This window comes from Oncorhynchus nerka, linkage group LG9a (assembly GCF_034236695.1).
Source record: "Oncorhynchus nerka isolate Pitt River linkage group LG9a, Oner_Uvic_2.0, whole genome shotgun sequence".
Taxonomy (NCBI): domain Eukaryota; kingdom Metazoa; phylum Chordata; class Actinopteri; order Salmoniformes; family Salmonidae; genus Oncorhynchus; species Oncorhynchus nerka.
In genome coordinates, this window is record NC_088404.1 from 55,421,574 (window position 1) to 55,444,943 (window position 23,370).

General features: G+C 42.6%; 1 protein-coding gene across 2 annotated transcripts in view; it reads right to left on the reverse strand.

Moving 5' to 3' along the window:
- Window positions 1–23,370, reverse strand: part of itga11b (integrin, alpha 11b) — an 89,376-nt gene that overhangs the window by 54,328 nt on the left and 11,678 nt on the right. The window contains exons 2-4 of one of the 2 annotated variants that reach the window (XM_029668653.2): window positions 9,962–10,027; window positions 9,443–9,509; window positions 3,526–3,637 (exon numbers count right to left, since the gene is read on the reverse strand). In XM_029668653.2, the coding sequence (XP_029524513.2) occupies window positions 3,526–3,637; window positions 9,443–9,476 (146 nt within the window). In that variant the 5' untranslated portion in view covers window positions 9,477–9,509; window positions 9,962–10,027. The remainder of the gene's footprint in view (window positions 1–3,525; window positions 3,638–9,442; window positions 9,510–9,961; window positions 10,028–23,370) is intronic. The other variant, XM_029668652.2, reaches the window with a different exon arrangement.

Below are 23,370 nucleotides of genomic sequence, written 5' to 3' on the forward strand. Positions count from 1 at the left end.
TGACTGTATGGAGTCTGTTGGGAGGAACAAAATCCCATTGATATCCAGGGGTACTCTTCTTTCATCCAAATACAGTGCTTTAAAAAAGTATTCACATCCCTTGACTTTTTCCACATTTTGTGTTACAGCCTGAATTTTAAATGGATTAAATTGAGATTTTGTTTCACTGGCCTACACAAAATACCACATTATGTCAAAGTGGAATTATGTTTTAGAATTTTTTTAAATAAATAAATAAAAAAGTATTCTACCCCTTTTGTTATGGCAAATTTGCTTAACAAGTCACATAATACATAGCATGGACTCACTCTGTGTACAATAATAGTGTTTAACCTCTCTAGGGGGTACGGGACGCTATCGTCCCACCTGGCCAGCATCCAGTGAAATTGCAGAGCAGTGACCAGCCAAGTAGATTAGTCACAAAAGTCAGAAATATCAATAAAGTGAATCACTTACCTTTGATCTTCGTATGGTTGTACTCACAAGACCCCCAGTTACACAATAAATGTCTGTTTTGTTCAATAAAGTCCCTCTTTATATCCAAAAACCTCAGTTTTGTTGGTGCGTTTTGTTCAGTAATCCAATGGCTCAAAGGCAGTCACAACAGGCAGACGAAAATTCCAAATAATACTGGTAAAGTTTGTAGAAACATGTCAAACGATGTTTATAATCAATCCTCAGGTTGTTTTTAGCCTAAATAATCGATAATATTTAAACCGGACAATAGCGTCGCTCTGGGGACATCCCACTATCCACTCATTCAAAGTGGTCATTCTCCCTCATTTTTCAGAATAAATGCCTGAAACAATGTCTAAAGACTGTTCACAACTATTGGAAGCCATAGGGAACGGAATCTGGGTCCTATCCCTTTAAATGGTGGATAGGCTTTCATTGAAAAAACAGCCATTTCAAAATAATGGCACTTCCTGGATGGATTTTCCTCAGGTTTTCGCAGACATTATTTTAACAGTTTTGGAAACTAAAGAGTGTTTTCTATCCAAATCTACCAATTATATGCATATCCTAGCTTCTCGGCCTGAGTAGCAGGCAGTTTACTTTGGGCACGCTTTTCATCCGGAGGTGAAAATAGTGCCCCCTACCTTAACATGATTTTTGAATGAATAACTCATCTCGTTACCCCACACATACAATTATCTGTAAGGTCCCTCAGCCGAGCAGGGAATTTCAAACACAGATTCAACCACAAACACCAGGGAGGCTTGCCATTGCCTCGCAAAGGAGGGACATAGAATATCAAAGCAGACATAGAATATCCATTTCATCATGGGGAAGTTATGAATTACACTTTGTATCAATACACCCAGTCACTACAAAGAAACAGGCATCCTTCCTATCTCAGATGCCGGAGAGGAAGTAAACCTCTCAGAGATTTCACCCTGAGGCCAATGGTGACTTTAAAACAGTTCAAGTTTAATGGATGTGGAGAAAACTGAGGATTGTACAACATTGTAGTTACTCCACAATACTAACCTATATGACAGAGTATATGACAGGAAGCCTGTACAATAAGGAACTAAAGTAAAACTGCAAAAAATGTGGCAAAGAAAGGAATGTTATGTCCTGAATACAAAGTGTTGTGTTTGGGGCAAATCCAACACAACACATCACTGAGTAACACCCTTCATATTTTCAAGCATAGTGATGGCTACATCATGTTAGGGTATACTTGTCATCGGCAATGACTAAGGAGTTTTTTAGTATAAAAAGGAACGGAATAGAGCTAAGCACAGGCAAAATCCTAGAGGAAAACCTGGTTCATTCTGCTTTCCAACAAACAATGAGGGACAAATTCACCTTTCAGCAGGACAATAACCTAAAACACTAGACCAAATATAGACTGGAGTTGCTTACCAAGACAACATTGAATGTTTCTGAGTGGCCTAGTTACAGTCTTGTGCAAATATTGTACAATCCAGGTGTGCAAAGCTCTTAGAAACTTACCATTTATAGACTCACAGCAGAAATCACTGCCAAAGGTGATTCTAACATATTCTAATGTATTGACTCAGGGTTGTGAATACTTATCTAAATAAGATGTTCTGTATTTCCTATTAAATAATAAGAAATATATAAAAAATAAAAGCATGTTTTTACATTGTCATTATGGGGTACTGTAGATTGGTGAGGGAAACATATTTCATCCATTTTGATTTCAGGCTGTAACACGACAAAATGTGGAAAAGGTCAAGGGGTATAAATACATACTGATTCATTGACACGCAATGACCTCTCATTGCGTGTCAATGAATCAGAAAGTAATCAGAAAGTATTTATATCCCTTGAGCACTATGCTTTCTGGAAGAGGTATAAACCCACTAAGCAAGGACAGACTTTTTTTGGTGCAGTCTGGACCGGCCTTGATTTCAACATCTATGTTTGGTTCAGATTTGGTCCTGTCCTGCCTTGTTTTGGCGCAAACATAGATGTCTATGATAGGTTCAGATTTGGTCCGGTCCTGACCAAATCTGAACCAAGCATAGACGTCTATGTTTCACAAGTTTGAACAGCACAGTACAGTAATGTGGAGGACAGCAGAATACGGGACATTACAATAAAGAAAAGTAAAGTATGGTTTACTCTAATGTAGTCTACTATAATGAATTCAACTGTAGTGTACTGAATGAAACTATTGTACTCTACTGTACTTTTCTCTTCTGAATTCAACTTTACTGTATTGTACCGTACTACACTGTACTCAACTGTACTCTACTGAATAACACTCTGTCCTGTATCATACTATACTGTACTCCACTGTGCTCTACTGAATAACACTCTGTCCTGTATCATACTATACTGTACTCCACTGTGCTCTACTGAATAACACTCTGTCCTGTATCATACTATACTGTACTCCACTGTACTCTACTGAATAACACTATGTCCTGTATCATACTATACTGTACTCCACTGTACTCTACTGAATAACACTCTGTCCTGTATCATACTATACTGTACTCCACTGTACTCTACTGAATAACACTCTGTCCTGTATCATACTATACTGTACTCCACTGTACTCTACTGAATAACACTCTGTCCTGTATCATACTATACTGTACTCCACTGTACTCTACTGAATAACACTCTGTCCTGTATCATACTATACTGTACTCCACTGTGCTGAAGATTTGGTCTGGTCCGGACCAAACACATTTTTTCTTGTTTTGGGCGGACCTCAAAATACGTGTTTTAAACATCAGGAAAACACTATTTTCACCTTTCATTCAGAACCTAAAATGAACTTAACTTTAACGCCTGGAAAATACATCTTGTAGACATCCTTTCAACTTAACTTTGCTTGCTGGGAAGAGAAATAACGTTGTCGAAAGCCTTTCTGAAATGCTTTCCGACCATGTCCAAATCTTTGGGTGAGATGAAATCAACATTTTCTTTTCATTTTACAGTGATTGGAAGTGGGGAGGTAGTGAGTGGGGGCGGAAGTGATAGTGATAGTGATTTAGAGTGGAAATGTGAGCGAGAGAAAATAGAAAGACTGTGTCTTACCACTTCCGTCCTCCTGCCTCATGCTGCTGCACTGTGTACCCAAACTGGGCCTCTTTGGAGCCTTCAATGATCTTGTAATTCTTTGTGTCAAAATTGAAGCAGTGCCGAAGGCCTAGAAACACACACAAAACATTGTATAAGCATTTAAAAGATTAAGTACACTGAATGAATGTGATTACATCACTATTGCGTTGCATCCCACACTCGACGGGCTTACCAATCACTTGCACAGTGAGAGGAGCAAACTTACCAGTAACACGTTACAATAAGTTGCTCCTATTAATATGTAACTACCCAGTAATAACTGTAGTAATAATAGTAGTTACATAGATGTCCCTAAGTAATTACATGGTAATAAGGTTGTGTAGCTCTCAAGTATTACACATGTGGAACACGAAATGTGCAATTGCACATTCACTTCCTGAAGGTTAGTCCACATGTGTAACTACTGATGTTATGAAACATTTTCTTGTTCCACTATGTAACTAATGTTGTGTAATTACACGCTTGATATCAAAAAGAAGTAACAAAGACAAATGGAAACAAATTTGTGCTGATTTGGTACTCACGCGTCAATTGGTTTAGTCTTGACTTGATGGGTAATGACCCATCCCCCAACACTGTCAACCAAGAGTCAAAACTAAACCAATTCACCTTGGTGGTGTGCAGACTAGTTTTATATTATTCTTAATGATTTCGCACAAACCAGAAAAAAATGCCACAATATGTCTGTGAAACTATATAATATGTCTGTGAAACTATATATTCACAGTGTTATGAATGAATTGTGGTTTATTTGGTAGCATTTCGCAATGTGACTGATTTTACTAATTGTATTAGTACTGTACAAAGTTCGAGGTGCGTTATGTAATAGATTACCCCGCTCCCCCTACCTCAGGTTTCCAGTGGGGAGACCTGAGGTCAGCCTACCCTTCTCCCCTCCCCATCTTGTATTTCTGAATAGGAGACCTTCCCAGGCAGTAGCCTGCATAGCTTACAAACTAGAATCAGGGTGCCCACTCCGACATAGTTAATTGACCCACAGTCCCACACGGTGACATGATATCACTGATGTGACGTGCAAATGAGCAATAGAAAACTGATTGCGGAATTGTCACCATTCCAAATGTTTTGGTGCGTCGCCCCCTTGCCCATATCGCCTATACTTAAATTCGCCACTGACTCCAACCAAAATCCGACCTTGTTACACATAACTACAAGGTGCCACTACTATTGAATCCACATAATAATACCAGGATTGATAGATAGGCTAGGACCTTATTTTCAATTAGTTTACTTCTATATTATGACCTGGCTCAAAAGCTAGGGAGTTAATAAAAAATGTTTACCTTTATGTAGCTAGGTAAGTCAGTTAAGAACAAATTCTTATTTTCAATGACAGCCTAGGAACAGCGGGCGTTCAGGGGGAGAATGACAGATTTCTACCTCGTCAGCTTGGGGATTCAATCTTGCAACCTTTCGGTTACTAGTCCAACGCTCTAACCACCAGGCTACTTGCCAGATATACTTACATAGGATATACTTGTAATTATCATGTACCTACCCAGTAGTAGGAAACTTAATGTAAAGTGAAACCCAGTTGGGGATAACAACCAGGCGAACTTGAGGTATAACCAATTTAGTTACATTGTGCTCACAATGTAGCAAATCTTTGACAACCAACTTAGTTGTAATTACAATGTTGGTACAAAAGATATACATATATTTACAATGTACTTGCCCAGGAGAAGCAACTTAATGTGAAGTGAAGTGACATTGTTAATGACTTGGTAGTTCCAATGTAACAACCTTTGCAGACAATAGCATAACCAGGAGAAATAAGGAGACAAGAGAAAATCCTTCAGTTTGACTTTTCTTTAATGGATTTGACAAAGATTCGTATTCAAACTAGGGCTGTCAAACGATTAAAACAATTAATAGAGTTAATGGCTTTAGTTAATCACGATTTAAGAATTTGTTCAAATTTGGCCCTAAATTTTTTTTTTAAATCTGTTTTAAAAAGCAGTGTACTGAGTTATTTGCAATATTATGTTTTGATTGTCAGGGGGAAAAAAACACAACATAATCTGCATCGGAATGTTTTTTAATGGCATTTTCACCATAAACAACACAAAAGTCACTAACATGCAGCTATTATGTTCTTGAAGTTGAACACGCGCGTGCATAAACACACACACACACATACACAAGTACTGTTGAATCTTCAGGCATTCTAAATGAGTGTTCTCCCAATTTATGATTGGGAAACAAATAAGTGGCTCTATGGATACAAAGCGCTTTATACTTGTCCAACCATGTTCTGAATTCCACAGAAGACAATAACAACAGGTCAGCCAGGTCTGAGTTTATGTCAAATGTAATATCGCTGTGAGATCTTGCCTAGGCTACTTATCCATGTACTTCAACATAAACTTGTCACAAGCTGCTACTACTACAATTGGGATCATTTTGCTTAAATCTTTTGACCAGAGAAGTACAACAAAAACAGTAGCTGGCTAAATGCATGTTCATGTTCTGATTAAAGTCATTGTGGGAAGTTAGCCATGGTATTGTAAACATTCTTCTGGTTAGCTAGCTAACGTTAGCATAACTAGCTACTTCTGTACAAATGATGTTTTTGGAGTTTTTGGAGTCAGCAGTTTAAGACAATGCGGCACTGTTTGAAAATAAACAAATTCGTGCAGAGGCGTAGGAAAACGTGAACTCTTTGAAAGCAGCTGCACTGAATGGGTTTACCAGACATATTCATAAGTTAATGTCATAGAAAAACTGTTCAATGTTAAAAAAGCAGGCCTCTGTTATTGGAAAAGTTGACATAGTACCTCACCCAATTTCAGCCCGTTTGCCTTTGTTTTGTCTCGTGAAGTCAGTCACAGTGGTCTCCTAGCTACAGTGTACAGACCCTCATCAACCACGCCTATCAACAACTATGTTTGGTTGCACCAGCACATTTTTGTTTGATTCTGCACTTGGTTTCTTTCTTCGCTCATCCTCCTCTCCTGCCTACCTGGTTGTTTGCCTCACAAGAGAGCGAACACAAATTTGAATGGAAACAAGGTATGTGTCAGTAAAAGCAATTTAATAAAAGCAGTTTAGTCGTCCTCTAAAACTAGGTAGATTAATACATGCGGTAAAGAGGTCAATGGAACACCGACTGTGGGGGATAGATGAAGGATGCTGGATCAAATCAAATTTTATTTCTCACATACTCCGAATACAACAGATCTTACAGTGAAATGCTTACTTTACAAGCCCTTAACCAACAATGCAGTTAAGAAAATACCAACAAGAAAAAGAACAAAAAAGTAAGAGAGAAGAAAAACAAATAATTAAAGAGCAGCAGTAAATAACAATAGCGGGGCTACATCCCGGGGTACCAGTTCAGAGTCAATGTGTCAATGTGCGGGGACATCGGTGTCGAGGATATTATGTACATGCAGGGGGTTATTAAAGTGATGAGAGTAGAAGCCTCTTGGACCTATATTTGGCGCTCTGGTACCACTTGCTGTGCGGTAGCAGAGAGAACAGTCTATGACTAAGGTGGCTGGAGACTTTGACCATTTTTAGGGCCTTCCTCTGACACCTCCTGGTATAGATGTCTTGGATGGCAGGAAGCTTGGCCCCAGTGATGTACTATGCCGTACGCACTACCCTCTGAGGTATCGGAGCAGTTGCCATACCTGGCAGTGATGCAACCCGTTAATGTCGTCGTTCAGCCACGACTCGGTGAAACACAAGATATTACAGTTTTTACTGTCCCGTTGGTAGGATATACGTGCTTTCAGTTCGTCCCATTTATTTTCCAGCGATTGAACGTTAGCTAGCAGAACGGAAGGCAAGGGCAGATTAGCCACTTGTCGCCTGATCCTCGCAAGCCACCCTGATCTTTTCCTCGAAATCTCAGTTTCCTTCTCCAGCGAATCACGGGGATCAGGGCCTTTCCATTGTTTTTGACTAGTTCCATTGACCTCTTTATGGCATCTATGATCCAATCTTAGCTAGCTAACGAAACTGCTAACATTAGCTTTAGTAGCCTAGCTAGAAAACTATCTAATTAACCTTAGCTAGCTAGGTTGATGTAATCATGCAGCCAGCAGCTAACATGAATAATTTAGACTCACTAAATAAACGATCTGCTGCTACCCAAGGCCAAGGGATACTGAAGGTCCTGAAAAGGTTAGTCACCCAGTTTGTTAGTACAGTAATGTTGGCATATTACTTTATTTCCACTGCTGTTGATTATTCACAAATGTTTGTGTCACAAACTTCTGTCTTTAAAGTAAAAATAATTTTAAAAATACCACAGAGCAGTCTACACAGACAATATTAACACATTTGTCCAACCATAACAGATGGATGGCTAACGCATAAAGAAAGAATTGATGGATTCTAGCACCACCTTAATTTAACAAACACTGAGACAGGCAGTCATCATGGCATCAGTCTTTTTCGACTAGCTAGTGCATAGTGACACCTACTGATATGAACTGGTAATGCAGATTTGTTAGAATAGAGCAGGGTTCCCCAACTGGCCCGCAGGCCAGCAATTTCATTTGGCCCCTCAAGTTTTCTGAGCAAACATTTTTGGACATAAAAGACTAAAAACAACAGCCAATCAGCTCCATGTGATTTTAACTTTGGAAATCTATTCCAAAGTATTCCCACACATAATAGAGATATATGTGATCTTATACAAAATGTAAGAAAGGTTTGACATTTTTATGTTTTAGTAAAATGTTATATCTGTTCGGGCTTCTTGTTGTCAGTTTTAAGTCTAGCAGGTAGCCTAGCAGTTAAGAGCGTTGCGCCAGTAACTGAAAAGTTGCTGATTTGAATCCCTGAGTCAACTAGGTGAAAATTCTGTTGAGGCACTTAATCCTAGTTGCTCTGGATAAGAGCATCTGCTAAATGACCAAAATGTAATTTTCAATACAAATGTTGAAAGTAGTTGTTCTAATGATTGAATAAATTGATTTTACATGCAAAGTTCCTCTGCTCGGACATTGTTAATGCCTGCCAGATCTTACAACCACTGGATAGGTTTTTTATGTATCAGCTGACCACATCATATGTTATAGCAATCTGTAATTTGATGACACAGTCGATGATGTGGCATGCAACCATTGGCTGATGCATGCAACATCTGAGCAGGGGAACACAACTTAAGACAACAGGATTTTAATATCCCATAACTCTTTGCAAGCCTCCCATGAGGTGGCACCACAGGTTCAGAAGTGGTGTGGCAAATTTCATATGTGTCTTTTCTGGGGCCCAGAGTTTTTCCTGATCTCATGACCTGGTCAGGTAAAACTCTGGGCCCTAATCATAGGCTATGATAAAATGTTATTATTATAGATAGCTTCCCTTTTCATCTTTGCTATAACTATAGGGCAGAGGTTTTTCTTGTCGGGTCATATGGATTGGAAACACTCCTGGCCTAAGGTGGATCCAACCCTTCAAACTACCACAAACCTTTATTATTAATTCTGAATCTGATTTCAAAAGAGCCAGAGACAACAACTTCAATGGACAACATACTCTGTAGTTTAATGAATTACTATAGCAGGGCTGAGTGTTACGCAAAGAATGGTTAAATGTCTTTAAATATTAATTTCACTCTATACACACACAAAGTTAAGCAGTGGAATTTGAAAAATAAAAAAGACACGTTTCAATGTAGAAAATTGTTTTAATTTTGTCATAAAACCTATTATTTGTTCATCGGATTACAGTGATCTGCAATTATTTGTTCTGTAACCTTTATGTAATGCAGGGTTACATTTAACACTATACACAGTAGAATTTGTAACAAGGCAGGATTACATTTAACACTAAAGTATACACAGTAGACTTTGTAACAAAGTTGTTTTTATGTGTAATTCATAAAACCACTAACCTTGTGTTGTTGTCCTGGTCTCCATCTGGCTCATCAGAGGTTGGTTCCCTGGTGCTCACTGTAGGAACTGATTGCCATATATATTCAATCATTAAAACAACTACTTTCAAGATTTTCAGTAATAACAATATCCCTCTTTTCATGAAGTAGATTTGATTGAGTGTCACTCGTTCTATTCCACTCTATTCTAACCAAACCTACATTACCAGTTCATATCAGTAGGTGTCACTATACACTAGCTAGTCCAAAAATACTGATGCCATGATGACTGCCTGTCTCTGTATTTGTGAAAGTTATGGTGATGCTAGAATCCATCATTCCGCTTTTTATGCATTAGCCATTCATTTGTTATGGTTGGACAAACGTGTTCATATTGTCTGTGTAAACTGCTCTGTGGTGGAATCTGTAGGTTTTTTACTTTAAAGACAGTGAAATTTGTGCCACAAACACTTGTGAATAATCAACAACAGTGGAAATGAAGTAATATGCCAACATTACTGGACTAACTGGCTGACTAACCTTTTCAGGAACTTTAGTATCCCTTGGCCCTGGGTAGCAGAAGCAGATCGTTTCATCTTCTTTATCCTGTGCCAAACACATTTATTCGGTGAGTCTAAATGATTAACATTATTTGTTGGCTGCATGACCGCATAAACCTAGCTAGCTAATGTTAGATAGCAAAAAAAAAAAAGCTGGCCAGGACTTCCCAAACTCGGTCCTGGGTCCTGGCGGTGCCACACCAGATTGAAAAGTACTGGGGCAAATGCTGTCTCACCACCTTTTTTCCCAGCGGCTCTGCAACCACCGACTGCGTCCTCATTACTGTTTGTCTAAGATGGCAAATACGATGCAACCTAAAGGGTTAAACCTAAAGGTCTCCTGTCTTTTCATTTCTCCTGGTTAGCCTATTGCCTGCAACGGTTGCCACATTACAAGGTTACGCCCAACTAGATTTCACTTTACCTTAAGTCGCTTGCTCCTGGGTAGTTACATGATTATTACGAGTATATCCTATGTAACAATATTGTTCTTACATTACACTTGATTCGGTATAGCCTTTGAGCCAGGTCATAACATAGAAATAAACTAATTGAAAAATGACCGGTAGTTTAATGACAAGGGTGTGCCTTGTCACAATTGTTGTTACAAGGTCTCAGCCTGTTTATCATCCCTGGTGTTACATGTGGATCCGATGGTAGTGGCATCTTGTAGTAGCTGTAACATCCTGTATGTGATACTTTAGATTTGTGTATTTGTGACAGGATTAGACCTGACTTCTGGTAATCAGTGGACTCCCGATTAACATGTGGTAATGATCAGCCAAGAGGCACGCATACCCACAGTCATTAAAGAGAGTGGGAGAGAATACACTGGAGGACAAAAACCCCTATGAAAGTTGATCAAAGAACAGACCCTTCAGTGGAGAGATTGCTTCTCCTCCTCTCCTCTCCTCCCTCCTTTCCTCTCCTCTCTTTACTATGTTCTCTCAGCTCTTGACAAGCACACGCCACACATTGGGACAGGAGCAGCTCCCTCTGGTTTCAATTTAAATGTTTATCAGGAAAGGTTACTTGAAAGACAGAAATGGGAGGGAAACTCTTTTTCTTGATGTAGCAAAAACACTCCTAAAAAGGAGTATTAAAATGATGTCACATGGTCTTTTAAGTTTATTTTCTTCTGCAGGAAATGGTGAACAGTAGAAATAGATGTAGCAGATGAGAAGAACGTCCTCTTGGATAAAACAGAAAGGGGGTGAAGTTGATCTGACTTCCTTTAAATCCCCCTCTCCCTCTTCACTCCTTACGTGGATCTCCTTATTGCACTTGACTTTTCAAGTCCTCTAACATTCTCGAACGAGAATACGATGTTGATTGGTCCAGTGAGACTATATGGACCAGAGTAATTGAGTGTTGTCCTGGCGATACTTGGAAATGTATATAAAACAGAGTAGGTTCTTAACGATAGCACAAAATAGAATCTACAAACAAAAGTAATTGCAGAAAAGGCACGTGGCACTGAGTTGGGCAATGTTGTCAGCTTGCTGTCTGAATTTATAGAAGGAAAAAAACGATCACTCAGGGGAGTGACAGATATTGAGGCTGTTGGGAACTCTTAAAGGAGGGAGAGAAAGGGAGGGAGGGAGGGAGAGAAATAGCTTTAAATGTCATCATACTTAAATCAGATGCAGAGCTCCTTCTCCTCCTCTGTCAGGAACAACACAATAATATTAGTCTGTTACTCAAGAAAAGTATATTTGACACATTCAGAACTCTGGGAGTTGTCCTGAATTCATCAAGCTTAGAGGAACATATCGCATCATGATAACTGGCCCACCTTTTGGGCCTCTTTGCCTCACAGTGTGACAAGCTGAGTATTTCAACACCTAAAATGGGAACGCAAAGATTTCTCAGAAGTGAGCCTTTAGCACAGAAATCAAATCAAAGTTTATTAGTTGCGTACACCAGTTACAACAGGTGTAGACGATGCGATGAAATGCTTACTTAAACTAAAGCTCCCATAATAATGCAGTCCAAATATCAAGATCAATAATAATCCAAAATCAATAACAAGTCATTTAAATAAAGTAGTATGCAATAACAATCAGAATAAATGTGTATGCAGAAGGACAGATCGGAAGTTTTCCTGCCCCTGGTAAGAATGGCTGGCAGCAGAGCTGTTGTAGCCGAGTCTAGTTAGGAACTATGTGAGCTATGAGTCCCTTAAAAGGAGAAGAGATACAGACATCTGCCCCCGATATACTATGGAGTGAGATTCCTTACTCTACCCACCCAGATGTACAAATGACCAGTGTGTTTAAAAACACAGTGAGCTGTGAGACTGTCTTGCACGGGTGCCAACAAAGCCAGTTCTGATCAGTTTGGCTACCTGGGAAAATAAACATTGGGGAAAAGAAGATGATTTGTAGTTAGTGAGTGCCCTGAGGTTGCATTACTTTGTTAATGGCTGAATGGAATTTGCTTCTGTTTGTGGAGGAACTGCATTTATCTGAGCTGTCTCAGGGACTTGGCACAGTGGGGAAACCTCAGTAAGATCCAGACCAGACCAGACATTGGACCTGAGAAAGTCTCAAAAGTCATGGCTCAACTCCCACATAGCAAACGTTTCAATACAAGGCCGTTTTTCTACTTAACAGTCAGACACTTGGATGATCCTCTCTGGCTCTTAGAAGTGTTTATACTTTTTAAAGAATTCTTCAGGGGCCATCTGAGATTGTCTGTCATTTTTCATTCTTATAATTCCATACTTTTCTAGATGCTGCTTGGGTGCCACAATGTGATGCAATGATTTGAAGACATTTGAATGGTAGCTTTGCTTTGTAATATTACTTTTGTAATATAGAATATTATACAGCCCCAGGTGGAAGTAAATAATTGTCTTTCAGTAGTATTTTCACAAGACACTTCCCACTGGGCAAAAACTGGGTGAATTAAAGTTGTTTCTACGTCAATCTGATTGGATTTGCACCAAGTCATCAATTTAATTTAGCCAAATCCAATGACAAGATGACATTTTTGGTGGATTACCTGTTGAATTCACGTTCGTTGACAGCTCAACCAAATGTGAATTAAAACTAGATGTTGAACTGACAGTGTAGCCTAGTGGTTAGAGCGTTGGAATAGTAACCGAAAGGTAGTAAGATCAATTCCCTGAGCTGACAAGGTACAAATCTGTCGTTCTGCCCCATGAACAAGGTAGTTAACCCACTGTTCCTAGGTTGTCATTGAAAATAAGAATTTGTTCTTAACTGTCTTGCCTTGTAAAATAAATAAATCTGTGCCTAGTGGGTTGGTTTAATGTCAAATAGTATATAAATGGTTGAGAGAGAAAGAAAAAATGATGAGGCAAATTCTTAATATTCCTCTCAGTAATATTAGAAGACAGACAGTCTGCCCACAATAATAAACCCAGTCTCAATCACACCCTGGCACATAGTGGAGCTAGGACACAGACTGACAACTACTGGCACAGCATCACTCACTGCAGCTTAACATTGACAACACAGACTTATGATAACCTCACCCCTTCCCACGTATAATGGATGTGGTCGGTGAACCACACTTGCGTGATGAGTAACCTTGCCTGACACCGGAAGAATTGTGTTGGTTCCCTGGGTTATAATGCCTAGGCTTTAGCTCAGCGGCCTAACACAGTCTTGTTTAAACCCAGGGTTTGAATCCAGCTAGTCACAAGCAGGAGGAAAAGACAAGCACACACTAACTAACATGACCATACACTCATGTACCTCTCTAACCTGTCCTGCCACACCCCGATCAGTAGATCATGGACTGGTTATTATTACCTACCAAGAGCATACAGAGGAGAGTAAGATATGGGCTGCCAATAAGTGTTGTCTGATCCATTTAGAAAGGCTGATCAATCCCCCTCTGAACTCACTCCTGCTAGAAGGGAATGCACCTACAGGACTGAAGAACACACCTGTTTTAGAAACCGTTTCCAATAGTTCAGAAATAAGCTATATGCAGCTATGTATAATATATATGCAACTGAAGTGTAAGCCCAGCTACTGTACTCCCTCTTCTGGTAGGAATTTGATTTTCCTTGGTCTTTATCACAACAGTGCCCATGATTCCAAACCCTGCTTTTACTGTGCTAAGGACGCCAGATATGGGTTGTCTATCTCAAACAAATATGAAGAATAAGTAACTTCACAGAAGGGGCATAGCATAGAGTCTCTGCCAATAGAACTCTGAAACCCATGTGCATTCTCAGGGTCAGTGACCACCAGCCTCCTTCTCCCCCAGTAGTGAACCCCACTCAGGAGACCAGGGCCCAGTTTGTCAAAACTTTTCATCTGCATCAGAATGATCCGAATTCTGTAATCCTCTTTTTTTACGATCCAGGATCAGTCAATATGGGTGTTTTTGAGCTGTTTCAGAAAATGATCCGATAGGATCATTGTGATCCAGATACCACAATATCAAGATCGCAGGGCTTTAAAACAGGTCTACACCTTGCCATCTACTGAACATGTTGTGGTACTACTTCTACACTGCCATAAGGAAACAGAGATGAGTAAACTGCACGAATAAATGTACCTTGATTAAAAATAACTAAGCCTGCATAAGTAGATGCGTTTTATTTGACATTTCTCAATATAACAATTTACCACATACCTACAGAGGCTTGCGAAAGTATTCACCCCCCTTGGCATTTTTGCTATTTTGTTGCCTTACAAACTGGAATTAAAATGTATTTTGGGGGATTGTATCATTAAATTTACATGACACGCCTAACACTTTGAAGATGCTAAATATTTTTTACTGTGAAACAAACAAGAAATAAGACACAAAAAAGAGAGAACTTGAGAACGTCAATAACTATTCAGCCCCCCCCCTCTCTTGGGATATGTCTCTATAAGCTTGGCACATCTAGCCACTGGGATTTTTGCCCATTCTTCAAGGCAAAGCTGCTCCAGCTCCTTCAAGTTCTTTAAGTCCAAGATGTTCCATAATGTTTCAAGATGGCGTAGCAGTCGGTCGTCTGTTTTTGTCTTGTCCCTTTATATATATATTTTTTTCTTCGTATGTATTTCGTATATATTTTTTCGATTTTTAAATCTCAATTTCCATCTACGGACTGAACATACTCTCCTGCAACCCGCCTCACCCAATGTGGTACGGATCTACTGTTTTTTATACTTTAGAACCAGAACCCCCATCAGAAGCTAGCCAGCTAACTAGCTGCTAGGTAGTAGTCAGTTAGCCACTGCTAGGGGTCATCACAGCAAACATCAGCCAGCCTCAGCACGGTCAATTCCTACCACTCTGCACAGCGCGATATCAACCCAGAGCATATCGGACTGCTTTTTTACTACCACATCTTCCCGGATTCCTACCGCAAGCTCTGAACCTTTACACTGGATCATCACAGCTAGCTAGCTGCGATCCGAGTGGCTACTCCTGGCTAACATCTCTGTCCCGAAGAAAGCACCAGTTAGCCTGGAGCTAGCCTCGAGCTAGGCCCATCTCCCGGATAGCCGAAGAGATCCATCAGCCAATTCCTGGGCTACAATACCTCATTTGCCAATCGGCATGGACACCTTTACTTCCGAAACGGAGCCCCGACGATCCATCACAACTGGTCTGCCGATGTAACTGCCCGAACGGGTTTCTACAGGCTCTTCCATTGCGACGTCCCCAGGAGGCCTGCTAGGTGTCTGAATCGCTGTGTCTCCAGCACGCCTAGCTACTCACTGGACCCATGATCACTCGGCTACACATACCTCTCCCTAATGTCAATATGCCTTGTCTACTGCTGTTTTGGTTAGTGATTATTGTCTTATTTCACTGTAGAGCCTCCAGCCCTGCTCAATATGCCTTAGCTAGCCCTTTTGTTCCACCCCCCCACACATGCAGTGACCTCACCTGGCTTAAATGGTGTCTCAAGAGGCAAAACATCTCTCATCATCACTCAATGCCGAGATTTACCTCCACTGTACTCACATCCTACCATACCCTTGTCTGTACATGATGCCTTGAATCTATTATTCCGCGTCCAGAAATCTGCTCCTTTAACTCTCTAGAACGCACTAGATGACCAGTTCTTATAGCCTTTAGCTGTACCCTTATCCTACTCCTCCTCTGATGCAGAGGTTAACCTAGGCCCTGTAGCCCCCAGCATCGCTCTCATTCAACAGGCACTCTCATTTGTTGATTTCTGTAACCGTAAAAAGCCTTGGTTTCATGCATGTTAACATTAGAAGCCTCCTCCCTAAGTTTGTTTTATTCACTGCTTTAGCACACTCCATCAAACCGGATGTCCTAGCCGTGTCTGAATCCTGGCTTAGGAAGGCCACCAAAAATCCAAAAATGTCCATCCCTAACTATAACATTTTCCGACAAGATAGAACTGCCAAAGGGGGCGGAGTTGCAATCTACTGCAGCGAGAGCCTGCAGAGTCCTGTCATACTATCCAGGTCTGTGCAAAAACAATTTGAGCTTCTACGTTTAAAAATCCACCCTTCCAGAAACAAGTCTCTCACCGTTGTAATAGACCCCCTTCAGCCCCCAGCTGTGCCCTGGACACGTGTGTAAATTGATTGCCCCCCATCTATCTTCAGAGTTCGTACTGTTAAGTTACTTTTTTATGGCAGTTTTGGAGCCGTGGCTTCTTCCTTGCTGAGGAGCCTTTCAGGTTATGTCGATATAGGACTCGTTTTACTGTGGATATAGATACTTCGGTGCCTGTTTTCTCCAATATCTACACAAGATCCTTTGCTGTTGTTCTGGGATTGATTTGTACTTTTCGCACTAAAGTATGTTCATCTCTAGGAGACAGAACACGTCTCCTTCCTGAGTGGTATGACGGCTGCGTGGTCCCATGGTGTTAATACTTGCATACTATAGTTTGTACAGATGAATGTGGTACCTTCGGGCGTTTGGAAATTGCTCCCAAGGATGAACCAGACTTGTATACAATTATTTTTCTGAGGTCTTGGCTGATTTCATTTGATATTCTCATGATGTCAAGCAAAGAGGCACTGAGTTTGAAGGTAGGCCTTGAAATATATCCACAGATACACCTCCAATTGGCTCAAATGATGTCAATTAGCCTATCGGAAGTATCTAAAGCCATGACATAATTTTCTGGAATTTCAAAGTCTTTTAAAGGCACAGTCAACTTAGTGTCGGTAAACTACTGACACACTGGAATTGTGATACAGTGAGTTATAAGTGAAATAATCTGTCTGTAAACAATTGTTCGAAGAATTACTTGTGTCATGCGCAAAGTAGATGTCCTTACCGACTTGCCAAAACTATAGTTTGTTAACAAGAAATTTGTGAAGTGGTTGAAAAACGAGTTTTAATAACTCCAACCTAAGTGTATGTACATTTCCGACTTCAACTGTATATCCATCCTGCCCTGCCTTATTAACATCTTTGAAAGCCATGTTAACAAACAGATCATCGACCATTTAGAATCTCACCGTACCTTCTCCAATATGCAATCTGGTTTCTGAGCTGGTCATGGGTGCACCTCAACCATGCTCAAGGTCCTAAACGATATCATAACCGCCATCAATAAAAGACCGTACTGTGCAGCCGTTTTCATTGACCTGGCCAAGGCATTCGACTCTGTCAATCGCTGCATTCTTATCGGCAGACTAAATAGCCTTGCCTTGTCAAAGGAATGCCTCGCCTGGTTCACCAACTACTTCTCAGATAGAGTTCAGTGTGTAAAATCGGAGGGCCTGTTGTCCAGACCTTTGACAGTCTCTATGGGGGTGCCACAGGGTTCAATTCTCAGGCTGACTCTTTTCTCTGTATATATCAATGATGTCGCTCTTGCTGCTGGTGATTCTCTGATCCATCTCTACGCAGACGACACCATTCTGTATTCATCTGGCCCTTCTTTGGACACTGTGCTAACAAACCTCCCAACGAGCTTCAACACCATACAACACTCCTTCTGTGGCCTCCATCTGCTTTTAAATGCTAGTAAAACTGAAGCTGGAGTCTTATATCTCCCTCTCTATCTTTAAGCATCAGCTTGTCAGAAGAGCTTAGCGATCACTGTACCTGTACACAGCCAATCTGTAAATAGCACAACCAACTACCTCATCCCCATATTATTACTTACCCTCTTGCTCTTTTGCACCCCAGTATCTCTACTTGCACATCATCATCTGCACATCTATCACTCCAGTGTTAAAGCTGAAATGTAATTATTTCACCTCAATGGCCTATTTATTGCCTAACCTCCCTACTCTTCTACATTTGTACACACTGCACATATAATTTTCTATTGTGTTACTGACTATATGTTTGTTTATCCCATGTGTAACTCTGTGTTTGTCACGCCCTGGTATTAGTATTCTGTGTTTTCCTTATTATTTTGGTTAGGCCAGGGTGTGACATGGGTGATTAAAGATGTATAAAGATAACCACGCTGCATTTTGGTCCTCCTCTCTTTCGACGGAAGAAACAGGACCAAGCGGCGTGGTGACAGGCAGCGGGAGCAGGAGCAGCGAAGTATGGACTATACGACTTGGGAGGAAATAGACAGGTCGACCCAGGGAGAGTGCCGGAGCCCGCCTGGGATTCGCTGGAGCAGTGCGAGGAGGGTTATAGGAGAATGGAGTTGGAGAGACGAACACGGCGGCGTGGATGAAAGCCCGAGAGTCAGCCCCAAAAAAATTTGGGGGTGGCACACAGGGAGTATGGCGAAGCCAGGTAGGGGACCTGCGCCAACTTCCTGTGCTTACCGGGGGGCTAGAGAGACCGGACAGGCACCGTGTTATGCTGTGGAGCGCACGGTGTCCGCAGTGCGGGTGCATAGCCCGGTGCGGTACATACCAGCTCCGCGTATCGGCCGGGCTAGAGTGGGCATCGAGCCAAGTGTCATGAAGCCGGCTCTACACATTTGGTCTCCATTGCGTCTCCTTGGGCCGGCTTACATGGCACCAGCCTTGCGCATGGTGTCCCCGGTTCGCCTGCATAGCCCAGTGCGGGCTCTTCCACCTCACCGCACTGGCAGGGCGACTGGGAGCATTCAACCAGGTAAGGTTGGGCAGGCTCAGTGCTCAAGAGCTCCAGTGTGCCTGCACGGTCCGGTCTATCCAGTACCACCTCCACGCACCAGCCCTCCGGTGGCAGCTCCCCGCACCAGGCTTCCTGTGCGTGTCCTCGGCCCAGTACCACCAGTGCCAGCACCACGCATCAGGCCTACAGTGCGCCTCGCCTGTCCAGCGCTGCCAGAGCCTTCCTTCTCTCCAGCGCTGCCGGAGTCTCCCGCCTGTCCGGCGCTGCCGAAGCCTTCCTCCTCTCCAGCACTGCCGGAGTCTCCCGCCTGTCCAGCGCTGCCAGAGCCTTCCTCCTCTCCAGCGCTACCGGAGTCTCCCGCCTGTCCAGAGCTGCCGGAGCCTTCCTCCTCGCCAGCGCTGCCAGAGTCTCCCGCTTGTCCGGAGCTGCCAGTCTGCAAGGAGCCGCCAGAGCTGCCAGTCTGCAAGGAGCCGCCAGAGCTGCCAGTTTGCAAGGAGCCGCCAGAGCAGCCAGTCTGCATGGAGCCGCCAGGGCCGCCAGTCTGCATGGAGCAGCCAGAGCCACCAGTCTGCATGGAGCAGCCAGAGCCGCCAGTCTGCATGAAGCAGCCAGAGCCGGCAGTCTGCATGGAGCAGCCAGAGCCGCCAGTCTGCATGGAGCAGCCAGAGCCGCCAGTCTGCATGGAGCAGCCAGAGCCGCCAGTCAGCATGGAGCAGCCAGAGCCGCCAGTCAACATGGAGCAGCCAGAGCCGCCAGTCAGCATGGGAGCAGCCAGGATCCGCCAGTCTGCCATCCGCCAGTCTGCCAGGATCCGCCAGTCTGCCAGGATCCGCCAGTCTGCCAGGATCCGCCAGAACCGCCAGTCTGCCAGGATCCGCCAGTCAGCCAGGATCTTCCAGATCCGCCAGTCAGCCAGGATCTACCATTCAGCCAGGATCTGCCATTCAGCCAGGATCCGCCAGTCTGCCAGGATCCGTCAGAGCCGCCAGTCTGCCTGGATCTGCCAGAACCGCCAGTCAGCCAGGTTCTGCCAGAACCGCCAGTCAGCCAGGATCTGCCAGAGCCACCAGTCAGCCAGGATCTGCCAGAACCACCAGTCAGCCAGGATCTGCCAGAGCCATCAACCTGCCTGAGCTTCCTCTCAGTCCCGAGCTTCCTCTCAGTCCAGTGGGGCCCTTTGTTGGAGTTACTAGGCCAAGGTCGGCGGCGAGGGTCGCCAATCTAAGGACATTGAGTAAGAGGACTAGGACTATGTTGGAGTGGCGTCCACTTCCCGCGCCGGAGCCGCCAACGTGGTCAGACGCCCTGGTATTAGTTTTCTGTGTTTTCCTTATTATTTTGGTTAGGCCCGGGTGTGACATGGGTGATTATGTGTTTGTCTTGTCTAGGGGTTTTTGTAGATTGATGGGTTTGTGTTCAGTGTAGTATTCTAGGAAAGTCTATGTTTGCCTGGAGTGGTTCTCAATCAGAGGCAGGTATTTATCGTTGTCTCTGATTGGGAACCATATTTAGGCAGCCATATTCTTTAGGTATTTCGTGGGTGATTGTTCCTGTCTCTGTGTTTGTTTGCACCAGATAGGGCTGTTTCGGTTTTTCACGTTACGTTTATTGTTTTTGCATTGTTCGTCATTATCTTTATTTAAGATGTATAAAGATAACTACGCTGCATTTTGGTCCTCCTCTCTTTCGACGGATGAAAGTGTTGTTTTTGTAGCACTGCTTTGCTTTATCTTGGCCAGGTCGCAGTTGTAAATGAGAACTTGTTCTCAGCTGGCCTACCCCTGGTAAAATACAGATGAAATAAAAATAAAGAAGTCATACCACATATTCTCAATTGGATTGAGGTCTGGGATTTTACCAGGCTATTCCAAGACATTTAAATGTTTCCCCTTAAACCACTCTTGTGTTGCTTTAGCAGTATGCTTAGCGTCATTGTCCTGCTGGAAGGTGAAAATCTTTCCCTGTCTCAAATCTCTGGAAGACTGAAACAGGATTCCCTCAATAATTTCCCTGTATTTAGTGTCATCCATCATTCCTTCAATTCTGACCAGTTTCCCAGTCCCTGCCAATGAAAAACACCCCCACAGCATGATGCCACCACCACCATGCTTCACTGTGTGGATGGTGTTCTCGGGGTGATGAAAGGTGTTGGGTTTGTTCCAGACATAGTGTTTTTCTTGATGGCCAAAAAGCTCAATTTTAGTCTCATCTGACCAGAGTACCTTCTACCATATGTTTGGGGAGTCTCCCACATTCCTTATGGCGAACACCAAACGTGTTTGCTTATTTTTTTGGGACACTCTTTCGTAAAGCTCGGCTCTGTGGAGTGTATGGCTTACAGTGGTCCTATGGACAGATACTCCAATCTCCGCTGTGGAGCTTTGCAAATCCTTCAGGGTTATCTTTGGAATCTTTATTGCCTCTCTGATTAATTCCCTCCTTGCCTGGTCTGTAATTTTGGGTGGGTGGCCCTCTCATGGCAGGTTTTCTGTGGTGCCATATTCTTTAACTTTTTTAATAATGGACTTAATGGTGCTCCATGGGATGTTCAAAGTTTCTGATATTTTCTGTAACCCAACCCTGATCTGTACTTCTCCACAACTTGGTCCCTGACCTGTTGGAGAGCTCCTAGGTCTTCATGGTGAACCTTGCTTGGTGTTTCCCCTTGCTTAGTGGTGTGGCAGACTGGGGCCTTCAGAACAGGTGTATATATACTGAGATCATGTTACAGATCATGTGACACTTAAATTGCATACAGGTGGACTTTATTTAACTAACTATGTAACTTATGAAGGTAATTGGTTGCTGATTTTAGGCATATTACTGCACTGTCATAACCAGAAGCACAAGCATTTCGCTACACTCGCATTAACATCTGCTAACCATGTGTATGTGACCAATAAAATGTCATTTGATTTGGGGGAAAAAATATTGGCTGCATGATGCAAAAAAAGGCAAGCTCTCTGATCCTTGTACTTCCCCAGAGAAAGAGACAATTGCATTGCAGCTCTGCTTGTGTGGCAAAAATGTTAAGAGAACTCTAGTCAATGAACGATGGAATTAAATTTACAAAGTGAAAGTTAAATGAGAAGGAAAGGCTACAACGACCAAAAGCCAACAGGAAGGCTATTTATAATCTGAAGGGAGTTGTTATTTGTAGGCTAACTGTAGGACAGTAAGAAGCGCAGTAGCATTATGGCTAGCCTCAATTATCAAAGTTAGCTACACTATATATACAAAGGAATGTGGACACCCCGTCAAATTAGTGGATTCGTCAATTTCAACCACACCCGTATAAAATCCAGCACACAGCCACGCAATCTCCATAGGAGAACATTGGCAGTAGAATGGCCTTACTGAAGAGCTCAGTGACTTTCAACGTGGCACCGTCATAGGATGCCACCTTTCCAACAAGTCAGTCCGTCAAATTTCTGCACTGCTAGAGCTGCTCTTGTCAACTGTAAATGCTGTTATTGTAAAGTGGAAACGTCTAGTAGTAACAACGGCTCAGCCATGAAGTGGTAGGCCACACAAGGTCACAGAACGGGACCAACGAGTGCTGAAGTGCGAAGTAAAAATCGCCTGTCCTTGGTTGTAAAACTCACTACCGAGTTCCAAACTGCCTCTGGAAGCAACGTCAGTGCGAGAACTGTTCGTTGGAAGCTTCATGAAATGGGTTTCCATGGCTGAGCAGCCTAATATTACCATGCGCAATGCCAAGCGTCGGTTGGAGTGGTATAAAGCTGCACTGCTTGGACTCCGGAGCAGTGGAAACATGTTCTCTGGAGTGATCAATCACGCTTCACCATCTGGCAGTCCGACGGACAAATCTGGGTTTGGAGGATGCTAGGAGACTGCAACCTGCCCCAATGCATAGTGCCAACTGTAAAGTTTGGTGGAGGAGGAATAATGGTCTGGGGCTGTTTTTCATGGTTCGGGCTAGGCCCCTTAGTTCCAGTGAAGGGAAATCTTAACTCTACAGCATACAATTACAATCTAGACAATTATATGCTTCCAACTTTGTGGCAATAGTTGGGGAAGGCCCTTCCTGTTTCAGCATGAAAATGCCCCCGTGCACAAAGCGAGGTCCATACAGAAATTGTTTATCGAGATTGGTGTGGAAGAACTTGAACTCCTTTGGGATTAATTGGAATGCCAACTGCGAGCCAGGCCTAATCAGCCAACATTAGTGCCCAACCTCACTAATGCTCTTGTGGCTGAATTGAAGCAAGTCCCTGCAGCAATGTAGAGTGGAGGAATCAAAATGTTCAGTTTTGAAAAACCCAATTCTATCTTTTAATCCTATCCGATTGCCAAAATACGATCTAAAGAATTCCTTTGTGCCGGATGGTGAGGACCATGTCTCATCGCCTAACTGGAGTTGGTTTACCAGTTGTTGGAATG